The sequence below is a fragment of the Hipposideros armiger genome, unplaced genomic scaffold (assembly GCF_001890085.2).
Source record: "Hipposideros armiger isolate ML-2016 unplaced genomic scaffold, ASM189008v1 scaffold_120, whole genome shotgun sequence".
Classification (NCBI taxonomy): Eukaryota; Metazoa; Chordata; class Mammalia; order Chiroptera; family Hipposideridae; genus Hipposideros; species Hipposideros armiger.
Genome location: NW_017731470.1, coordinates 148,087 through 160,368, shown reverse-complemented (window position 1 = coordinate 160,368; position 12,282 = coordinate 148,087). Strand labels below are relative to the sequence as shown.

The 12,282-nt window shown below is 35.2% G+C and overlaps 1 protein-coding gene across 1 annotated transcript in view; it reads left to right on the top strand.

The window, feature by feature from the left end:
• AHI1 (Abelson helper integration site 1) overlaps positions 1 to 12,282 on the top strand; it is a 195,937-nt gene that overhangs the window by 49,617 nt on the left and 134,038 nt on the right. Inside the window, exons 13-15 of the mRNA XM_019648087.1 lie at positions 5,959 to 6,082; positions 10,572 to 10,801; positions 12,170 to 12,183. Coding sequence (XP_019503632.1) covers positions 5,959 to 6,082; positions 10,572 to 10,801; positions 12,170 to 12,183 — 368 coding nt within the window. The remainder of the gene's footprint in view (positions 1 to 5,958; positions 6,083 to 10,571; positions 10,802 to 12,169; positions 12,184 to 12,282) is intronic.

Genomic DNA, 12,282 nt, shown 5'->3' with positions numbered 1-12,282 from the left:
CAGCTCCAGGTTGAGCTGTTGTTCAGCATCTTAGCTGTAGAGGGCAGTGTCACTGGCCCTCATATGTGGGATCCGAACCGGGGCCCTCTGTCGTCCCAAGCCAGTTCTTAACCATCACGCCACTCGGCCCTCTTTAAGCATACTTTTTAACAGACACTTCTAGTGTCTGGGTCCCTTCTTCTGTGAATCTTACCAACTCTTTTGTCAATATAAAATGTCTAATTAATTAAGATGTTATCATTACTGTTTATAGTTAAATAAAAAAGATGGCAACTGGTGACAATTGATTTCCCTCTCTGTCTAGCTGGGAACCTTCTATTAGTCCTCTTAACAGTATCCTCAAGAATCTATGTAGTCTGTTGGTTCTTTGAACATAGCCATTTTGTTCGATGCCAGGATATAGTAGAGAAAATATATAAACTTGCTAAGGCCTAACTATGGATTTGTAAATCTGAAAATCACCTGAGTTCTCCTCTCTGCTGAGCAATCCTTTGACCTATCTTTGTTCGGCTGTCTTTTCTCATTCCTCCTGCAGCAAATCCAGACCTTACCATGCTTCAGAGTTCTTTATACTGAATCAGTCTTCCCACTTTCATTAGACAACTGCTTTCAATTCACAGTGAAATTTAGCCAGACATGAACTTACTGTGTTTTCCTCTGGTTTCCCACCTAATAATCTGTAAGTTTACCTATGTTTATCTTTGACCATCTCTTTTAACAAAGAAGTATGGATACAGACACCTTTAAGGTTAACCTTTGACCTGTGCTTTTAATCTTAGTCCTTTAATCTACAATTCTGTTACTTTTACTTCCTACAGTTCTTGATCCTTTAGTATCTTTCTCTGTATTGATTTTGTTCTCTCATTTTAGACACACAGCATACATGGATTTCTAATGACAGATTGAAAATATAATTTAAAATACCATTTAAATATCTGCATATAAATTGACCTGCACTGTTCAAACCCATGTTGTTCAAGGGTCACCTGTATGCTCAAATCTCCTCATCTTAAAGAAATCTTTTTCTCACCTGTTTCTGCCTCCCAGACTAGCATATTTTTCTTTCTACATGATCAAGAGCATCCTGCACATATTGTCTTTGCTTCATTCCAATTAGTCTGACTTTTACTCCCACCATGCTATATAAATTTTTTTCAAAAGGTTTGCAGTTTTTTGCTAATTTTCAGATCCATTGGCCAGTTTTAGCCATTACCCTGTTTGCCTTCACTGCAGTAATTAATTATTGACCAGTCTTAAAATATTTTCACTTCATGGTTTTCTGACAACCTCTTTTTGTTTTCTTTTACAACTCCGATCAATTCTCATTGTCTTTCCTTTGCCTATTCCCTATAGATGTTTAATCCTCAAGATCCTTTACTTGAATGTCTTCCATGGTTTGGTGTGCTTCTCCTGGTCTCTCTCATCTTCCCCAGTTTTTAATCTCACTTATATGCAAATGACTTCTAGCTCCCACTTTTTTTATGGGTTTGACTTTCTATTGAACACTTCTGTCTGGATTGCCCAGTGGCACCTCAAATCTAAAACAAAACTTATCAAAATCACCAAATTTGGTTGTCCTCTTTTAGTCTTCTTATATATATTTTTAATGACATCCTTACCCACTCTGTCTACCAAGCTGGGAATCAAGAGCAGTACTCATTTCTTCTTTCCACCATTTTTTTTCCCACATCTAAGTAGTACTAAAGTCTTTTAATTCTCGCTCCTAAAAGGCTCACTATTGTATCCTCGCTGCTGTTGCCTTAATTCAAGCCCTTGTTGTCTCTTGCTTAAACTGTTGCTGCTAAACTTTCCCAGTGTTCAGTCTCTATCCTCCTCCACCTCTACTGTTCTAAAATGATCTTTCCAAAACCATCTTTCATAGTACTTTGATTTAAAAAATATATACACACACACACACACACACACACACACACACACACACACAGACTCACACATATACACATATGGTTGCCGCCGGCCTTTGGAAAATATTCCAGTTCCTTAGCATGGCATGACAAGCATGTCCTCATTGACCTTACATTCTGCCTCATCCATATAATTCTTTGCAATACCCTTAGATTCTTCTTTGGCATCTCCATGCCCTGTAACCTTACCTATTCTTCCAATGCTTAAATGCCCATCTGCTACACTTCCTGCCCAACTGATTCATTCAACAAACATTTATGTGCCTTTTGGGAGCCTTCGTGGACTCATAATCATCATTTAAAACCCAACTCAGATTTCACCATTTCTTGAAGCCATTTTGGATTTCCCCACAGAACATATAACATATTGTAGTAAAGTATGCTTTTTTTCTTTAGATAGCTTTGAAATTGATATTTATGTAGGACTCTTTACATCATAAAAATATTATTGTGAAGGATTAACTGAGTGAAGAAAGAAACATGGTGTCTAGAACCAAAAAGACAAGTTTTTGAAAGAGGTAAGGAATACTTCCAATGAATAGGCTAAAGTCAAAAGGAAGCGACTTAGAGTTGCTAATGCTAAAAAGTGGCAGAAGTATGGGTTTCTGCTCATGTCTTCTCCTCCTGTCTTCCTCGGGATGACTGTCACATGTTATCATTAGCATCTCCTGAGTAATTGTTTCCTACTGATTGGCTTTCTGCCATATGAGTTTAACCTAAATCTCTTTTTTTAGTTATCTTCAGTATAATCTATATTTTCCCCCAAATTAGCAGCTCTTCATATAATCAGAAAGAATTTCTTCTAAGTGTGGTGGCTCCCAAAAAGCCCCATGTGTCCCCACTCTACCCGTTCTTCACACATACTGTTTTAACTTTGGTATGTTTTTTCTTTTCCAATTCTAATAATATTTTTCTGTGCAGTAATCTAGTCTTTACAAATTTGTGTTTCCTTCTTATTTGCTGTCTATAATGAGCCTGATTTTTTTTCCAAATCCATTAATACTTTTGTTTTGATCTTGGATTCTACCATAGATTGGGTGACTAAAGCCACCATTGATACTAGTTCCATTTTTACATAAAAAGCTTAATTTTTATTTTAAAATGTTAGGTCTATTTTAATTGAGCTGTTTTAAAAATACAGTTGCTTCATTTGTGTCTATTATATAATATTTCAAATGATGGTAAGATTTATTAGTGAGTAACTGAAGTTTTTAAATTTTTTATTTTTTAAAGATATTTTTATTGAGGAATTGGGAGATGGGGAACAGACAAGTTGCTGTNCGTCCCAAGCCAGTTCTTAATCAACGCGCCATTCGGCCGGCCCTAGCCTTACTTCTTAAATCTTAAAAAACAGAAGAATAATCTGTCTTTGAATTTTGATTGTTGATTATGATATGTCTAGTGGAATTTTATTTAGATTGTAGAATGTGCAGATTAATGTTTTTCACAAATTTGGGAAGTTTTTTGTCTTTATTTCTTTAGAAGTTTTTTCTACCCCTTTCAATTTTTTGTTCGAGGACTCGCATCATTTCTATGTTGGCACATTTGATGGTGTCCCACAGGTCTCTTCAATTTTATTAGTTTTTCTTCATTCTTTTCCTTGCTGTTCCTTAGACTGCATAATCTCAATTGACCTGTCTTCAAGTCTTGATGCTTCTGCCAGTTCGGATCTGCTGTCAAGCCCTTTTTAGTGACTCGTTTATCTCAGTTATTGTACTTTGCAGCTTTAGAATTTGTATTTGGTCTTTTTTATTTATAATATCTGTCTCTTTATTAATGAGAAAAATCTCACACCCTCGTTCTTTAGACACAGTTTTCTTTAGATCTTTGAACATATTTATAAAAGCGAATTTAAAGTCTTTCTTTGTTAGACCAATGTTAGGATTCTTCATGGACAGTTTCTATTGACTGCTTTTATTCCCTGTGTATGGTTATCCTTACTATTTTTCAACATTTCCATAAGTATATGTTGAAAACTGGGTATAGTAACTATTAAAATGTGGCAGCCCTGGAAATGAGCTCCCTCTCCTTCTCCCCACTGTACTAACACACCCGGGGTACGTTGTTTCTGTTTGTTTAGTGACGTCCTTGGACTTACTCTGTACTCTTTTTCCTTTGTCACGTGTTGCCACTGAAGCCTCCTCTCGGTCAGCTTAGTGGTCAGCCAATGGTTAGAGAAAGATTTTTCTAAATGCTTTGAGTGAATGGGCCTCCCTTTGAGGAGGGTCTCTGTATGCATGTATATTGGGATGCACTTCTCATGCTTCAGCCTTAGCCTTCACATCCTGTTTGCACAGAGCTTCCACAGGGCAGCCAGGGTGAGAGACTGGACCTTTCAGGTCTTGCTCGGCATGCACACAGCCTTTCAGGAGCATAGGTCCTTCATTCCCAGGAGTATGTTGGAGTTTTTCAAAGTCCTCTGGACATCTCATTCCCAGTTTTTTCCTTTTAAACTTATTGGTCTGCCTCTCTTAGCCACAGTTGGTTTCACTGACTCAGACAGCTATGCCATTGATTATTTTGACATGCACCCTAGGGTTAGGACTGTTCACACAGAGCAGGCTCAGAGCGAGGTCAGATAAAGTCAAGCCCTGAAAACAGAGCTTTCCACGGAACTCCCGGAACGTCTAATAGTGATAAGTCTCAGGGATGGGGCTTCTAGGGAGCTTCAGATCTCGTCTGCCCCATTCCATTGTCTACTAGGCTAGGCAAAGCTGTTGGTTTTTCAGGCTACTTTGGAGCTTGGGGGAGGGGAATGGGAGGGAACAAGCAAGTTAAAGTACCACAAAGCTTAGTGTTCTTACTGAGATTCAGCTTTTCCTTGAATAAATCTTCCTCAGGTTGTTGCAAGCCTTTGTTTAATTTCAGAGTTCTGGAAAAGTTAATTTTAACAGGGCCGGCCAAGTGGCGCGTTTGTTAAAAACTGGCTTGGGATGCCAGAGGGCCCCGGTTCGGATCCCACATATAAGGGCCAGTGACACTGCCCTCTACAGCTAAGATGCTGAACAACCGCTCAACCTGGAGCTGGGCTGCTGTGGGTCGCTGGTGACGGCGTAGGCTGCAGTCCCCTGCTGCAGTGGGTTGCCATAAGCTACCATGTGTAGCCGGCAGCCAGCGTGAGCGGCCGTCCAGAGGCCGGTGACTGATCTGCCTCACCCGGGAATAGCGCAATGATGCCAGTTTGGGCCAGTGAAGCAACATCCTCCACAACTAAACTGAAGAACAAAACAACAGCAACTTATCTGTTCCCCCTCCCCCAATTCCCCAATAAAATATCTTAAACAACAACAACAAAAAAGTTAATTTTAACAGTTTTTGCCGGTGTTCTCACTGCTTTTATGGGGGAGCAAATTTTCCGAGGTCCTTGTTTTGCTATGCCAGAAGTACTTGTGTACTGCTCAGTAGTTTAAAGGGCAATTGGTGTGACCACTAGGTGGAAGTAGAGACTTGAAAAGTTTGTTGTTCTGTTAAGTCATTAGCTTAGATGATTTTATTGTATACATTAACATAGCCATGCTATACTACCTTGTTTGTTAGATTGATTCTCTGTCAATTCCCTTACTATATCTATAATTTTAGCATTAGAATTTGTTTCTGACAATAGTGTAATTTAAATTTCTTATTATTTCAAATAATTAAAATTTTGGTTGAAATTTAATTAATTTTCAGGTAAAATAATACCTTATTCTTGAAAGCCCAAATTATAGAATCTTTGATGTGAATTGCAATTTAAATGTTATTTATTATTTGATTAATTAATTGGTTATCAAAGATTATTAGGAAAAGTGCTTTGAATAGATGAGAATAATTGTTAATTGTAGCATATTATAAAATTTTGTGTAAATTCTTGTGTCTAAAGCAAGTAAAAATTTTTTTAAGTGTATTTTGAAATTTTTTGTACTGAAAATATCATTGGTGATTTTCTTATGAACACTGTTTACCTTATGTACAAATTATAAATCATGAATTTGTATATTACTGTATTAAAGATCCTCAGTCTGGAAACTTACCGATTTTTGAATATTTTCATTAGTATACGAAATACCTTCTGGACGTTTCATGAGACAATTGTATGGCCACCTCAATATCATTTATGATATTTGCTGGTCAAAAGATGATCGCTATATCCTTACTGCATCATCTGATGGCACTGCCAGGTTAGTATACTTGACAAGTACTTACTGTGTCTGATGTTTGCCATCGAGAAAAACAAAGAATGGTATAAAGTGACTAAACTACTCTTATGCTTCAGTTATGTTTTGCTTATCAAGGGACTGACACAAATATGTGTCATACCAGGACTGACTGAACAAGTAGTAGTGAAAACTTTTCTTGAAGACATTTTTGTTAAATGTATTTTATTTATGCAATATATAATATTTCTAGTTCTCACTGCCTTTAAATGATAATTATGCATATTGTTCAATTAATTCTTTCAGATAAGATATTGAAACAACTCAGATTTTCAGAGAATATAAGCTCTTGATGGCAGGGATTCTGCCTTCACTGTTAGCTGGCTGCAGAGGCCAGGACACAGTGATGCTTAGTTCATAGTATGGAGTAAATAAATGAATATGCACCTTATGTTTGAAGAGCTTTATAGGTTCTCAAATATTTGCATTTTTCAGAATGTCAGTCTTAAAATTACCCCTTCCTATTTAATAAGTGCCACAATAAAATATTGTAAAAGCTACTTTTTAAAGTTTCATTTAAGTTTTTTTGTAACTACTTGTTCTCCCTTGGATGTATTCTAACAATATTATTAGCAGTTGTTCAAGATGCTTTTATAAATGGTATTTAACTTCAACAAATATAGGTATATACACATAAGTATTTATTATCTCTACAGANATGAGGAATTTTAGGTCAATGTGGTCAGTTGATAGCAGTAATAATTTGAATTATGAAAGCGCTCAAATTTGTTATGCACTAGAACAATTATAATTGTCTTTGTAGTACCTAGATGAAGACTTCTCATTATGATAGACAAGTCAGCAGAGGCCAAAAAGCCTCTCTCAAATTGCCTTTAAATAATATAGGAAACTCTGTTAAAAAGAAAAATTATTTCTGTATCTTTAGAGATTTTTTTTCCTATAAAAGAGCATTATCATAGTCCTCTAGACTTAGAGACATTAATCCTTTCCCTTGCTTCTTGTTTAATAATGAAAACCAGCTCACCTCAGCAGGAAGTAGCCACCAGCTCCTCCTGGGCATCTGCCCTAAGCGCTAGATCCTGTTCAGTTTTCCTCAGCTCCACACAGTTACCTTTGCTGATTTGCTTTTTTCGAGAGGGACTTATAATTGGCTTGATTAGCATTTATTAAATAAATATTTCTCCTCATGAAGAATGTTAGGTTTAAGAAATACAAAATTATTTGTGTGGTTTGATTACAACCATGCTATTTTAAAAATTCACTGAAACCTATGCACAGGGAAAAAAGATTCTTAGGAAACATACTCCAGAAGATAAATAGTGATTTCATTCTCTTGGCCAGTGAAAGAATTAGTTTCATTCTGATTTATATGTTTTCAACATTTCTGTGATAAATATGTTACTTTATGCTTAAATCTTGTTCAAAATGTTATATAAATTTAGCCTTACACTTTTTTTTTTTNGGCTATTGGACAGCTGCTCAAGATGGCTCGTGGCAGCTCACGCCGTCACTGGTGACTCACGGCAGCCCAGCTCCAGCTGTTGTTCACCATCTTAGCTGTAGAGGGCGCAGCATCACTGGCCCTCATGTGAGATCCGAAGCGGTGCCCTGCTGCTCAGAGCTGGCGTCCCAAGCCAACTCTTAACCAATGCACCACTTGGCCAGCCCGCTTCTTTAATTTTTTTGAGCCCTAATTTACACTACGACTTTCAGTGATCCATTACTGAAATTTATGCTAAAATAAAATACATGTTATATTACATTACCCTCTGTAAATAATAACTAATATTTTCTGCTATTCATATTCTTTTTCTCTTTGTCCAGTATCATTCTAAAATCATTGTGCTCGGTGTTTTCTTAACCATGCTGTCTTTAAAAATTATGTAATTCTGAGGGATTCTGACATGTCATAATTGTTTCACTTTTTTTTATTTTTACCTTTTGATCACCCACTTTCACTCATTTCTGCGATTTGTTTCATTTGAAATGTGCCAAATAGGCAGAAACAAATGGATTATCTCATTTTTTAGAGTAGAGTGTTTTTAAGATGGCTTGTATATTAAGCTGTTCTATGTGAAATCATTAAACCTGAGTTTTATATAAATGGATATAGTTTTGTCTTACATGCTGTGCCTTTGTTTTTCAATTTTTTTGTTCTTAGATTATAACAATTGTCTGAGAAAAAAAAAAAGACACTGTAAGTGAAAAAGAATTTCCATGAACTTAAGTATATTGAGTCTGTCAGATCTGTTTAACAGCCTATTCTATTTTTAGTCATTCTCATCTGTCTATCAGATTAATGAATGATGACTTGGGATTTTGTTGTAGCCTAATTTCACACTCTTTGAAAGTAATTTTCTAATTACCTATACACCTGAGGGATTGGCAAGGCCCCAAAAGCACCAGTTCCAATCATTTTACTCTACAATGCAGCCTATTATTTGTGTTAAAAATCATGTGTTTCTTTACCTCAATATAGTAACCAAAAGGCAAATTTACCCTGAAAATCTGTAGGCTGGTGGTTACTTGAAACAGTCAAAAAGAAAATGCTAGGAAATGAGCTAGAATGTCTTTTTATAGCTAATGCCCTGAAACAACCTGGAGACGGTGGTTTCTTACTGGTTATCTTCAACCAGCAGTGTGAGAAATGCTAAGTTATACTCATCTGTCCCTTAAGGTGACATCTGTCCCTAAGTTATACTCATCTGTCCCTTAAGGTGAAGTGTCCCTGTGCTATTGCACGCACTCCTCTCCGTACATGACATGGGCTTCAAAATTAGGGCTTTTCTAGTTTGAGCATGAATATGATCAAGAAAAATATGGAGGAAATCATTAACAGGTCTTACAAACACTAAGTCTGCCAGCACCTTTCTCAAATGTATACTTGACACTTGTTAGGTAGGGTTTTTTTTTTGTTTGTTTTTTTTGCACACTTGCATCTGTGTGAGTGTTACTTCAGTTGCTTAAGCCCCCAACAGTGCATCCCCACCCTCAAGTGGTTGTTCAGCTCAGTAAAACCACCATCTGTGANCCCATGGCAACCCACTGCAGCAGGGGCTGCAGCCTACGCCGTCGCCGGCGACTCACGGCAGCTCCAGGTTGAGCTGTTGTTCAGCATCTTAGCTGTAGAGGGCAGTGTCATTGGCCCTCATATGTGGGATCCGAACCGGGACCCTCTGGTGTCTCAAGCCAGTTCTTAACCATCACGCCACTTGGCCGGCCCTGAAGTTTTTAAATTTTAACAATCTTATTATTCACTCCAAGTTAGGTGATTTTCTTCTTTCAATAAATACTATATTTCACGTAACATATGTTCATTGAAAATATTCCTATGGTAAGATGTTTATGTAGTGACGCACGTGGTTTATTTTTACTTTAAAACATGTTCTTTCACTTCCTTCATTATTATTTTGAGTTCTTTGTAATTGAATATCATATCCTGTATTTTGAGCAGCTGCTAAGAAAACTCATAGAATGTTATTCTTGAATAGCAACTGTATTTTTTTCTTTTATTGATAATTTTCTAATGGACTTAATTTGCTTTAGTTCTTAGACAGTAATTAAAAGGATGAATTCTGAATCTTCATATTAAAAGATTAATATATTTTTCTAATTGTAATAACTTAAGCTTTTAAAAATCTATTATTCCATCCTCATATAGCACCTGTCTGTTGCTATATTTTGCCTATTTTTACACATTGATTACAAATGCAGAGTATCTAACATAACTGTTTAACCCATAGAGTTTACTCTTTCATCAAGATTATACAATGACAATAACATTATTTTTTTAACCATCTATTATATAGAGGAAGAGATAATGAGAGTGTTAAACACAAAGTGAGTGCTTATTTCAGATACTCTGTTTTCTCTCAAAATGTAATTATTTTAATCTTGTTTTACTCAAGTATTCATATAATAATTTCATTATGGCTTTTAAGTCTTTGAGATCTCTATGTTTATTATCTGGGCTTTGACATTACTAATACAACGTTCATAGAGTATCCTGTTCTCTAAACCCTCACTAGGAAGCACTTTGCAAAAGCAATATATACACCCTAAATGAGAAATCATTGAAGTTTCTTTCTATATTTTATTTTTTATATATATAGTGTACTAAATGCAATATTTTGCCAACTATTTGATGTATATGTAATCAATGTCAAAAATGGGTCTTAAAAAGGCAGACATATCTAAATACAAATATAGTCTTTCATTTTATAGTATAGATTATAATTAGTAGACAAATTAACCATTAATCTTGATGATAACTGTAAGAAATAACTTGGTCAAAATTTAAAGAACCCCAGCCATCAAATACATGATCACATTATCCACATTACTTTTTATTGTTATAAAGTTTAAATTTAGTTTGCCATTGGTTGTTGTCACTTGCTTACCTAAGTCCCATTGGTTATATTGGTTCTTAGGGAAACTTTTAAAGAAACTTGTGCTTTTCAGAAGCAATATATAACTTTTTATCCTTTTCCAGGATATGGAAAAACGAAGTAGACAGTACAAAGACTTTCAGAGTTTTACCTCATCCTACTTTTGTTTACACGGCTAAATTCCATCCAGCTGTAAAAGAGCTGGTTGTCACAGGATGCTATGATTCTGTGATACGCATATGGAAAGTTGATACGAGAGAAGATAGTACCATGTTGGTACGACAGATTGACACACACAGGAGTTTCATCAACTCTCTCTGTTTTGATATTGAAGGTAGGTCAGAGAATATATTCCAAATGAAGCCTAATTGCATGAAGAATATTTTTAAAATTTTTATCTCACTAAGATAATAAATATTTAAGCTTGAGAGAGATTTCATGTATTGATGATTATTTGTGCATATTTAGATTTGTGCATATTTTGCAGATTATACGGTAGACCTGGGCTTAGATTTGGCACTGAAGAAGTTCTGTTTGTAATTTTAGTCATTAAGTTCCTAAACATTTGGATTCAACTAATCTTTGCTGTAATAACCAGTAATGTTCTAAATTTCATAAATATATTTCATTGGGTTGGTGATTATTCCCTTAGTAGATATTTTGTAGGAGGGCTTTTTAATTTAAAGGGCACAAATGAGGAAGATAAAGGGAAAATTAAAAGAATATTGAAAATATATATTTTAAATGTAGCAACAGCATTGTTTTTTAAAAAGTATAGAAACATATAGATGGGAAATTTGCAATTATTTAAAAGTTTATCTTAGTATATGAATAATGTAGATGGTGTTTTAAAGACAATATAGATTATTTTATCAACTGAAAGAATAAAGAAATTTATTGTATCTATTAAATAGTCACCTTCTACATTATTTCAGGCACTAGATATGCAGACTATAGCTATAATTAATTAGTATGGGATCCAGATCAAAATGATAATACTGCTAAGGTACTCAGTTCAACCATAAGGATGTTAATATATTGGAACACACTCAAAGGTCAACCAATGATAGAAAGGTATCTAAAAACTCTGTCATAATAGAAGTAGCTCAGATTATAAAAGAGAGATTAATGTCTTGCAATATTTGGCTAATATACCCATATTGCAAAACAGAAATCAGTCGGTGTTGCTCCAGTGGGTAGAGATGGGGCCAAGGCTGCAGAAGACGTATTTTCTTTTCTCAGAATTAGAAAAAAAAATCCTAATTAAAAATAAAAAACCTAATTATTCAAATCCATTGAATAAGCTGCTTTTTAAAAATATTAAATTCACAGTTGCTGAGTTACCACCTGTTCTTAATGGTGTGTAAGATTCCTGAGTGGGTATGAAATTGAACTTGATGGTTTCTGAAGTCCCATTCAATTGTAAGATGGTTTGACTTTAAAAATTGATGTTAAACTAGAACACGTATTATTTGTTATTTTATTCATTCCTTGATCGTTGGGTTTTTGCTGGATCTCAGACATTATGCCAACAGCATACATCAGAATATAGGTGTTTTACTAGGAATGTAACAGATTGTATAAGTTAATAGAGATGAGCATACAGATACATATTGGATAATTCAGATAATTTGTTTGACTATGGAATTTGAACCATATATGCTTGCACTGAGATGCTCATTTCTTTTTGTATTCAAATCAGTCAAGTCACAAAAGGTAAGAAGTCATCAAAAACTAATTCAAGAGTGAAGAATTCATTTAAAGATAATTGGAATTTGATAGTGGGTTGCTTTTGTTTTTTTGGGCTTTTTAAAC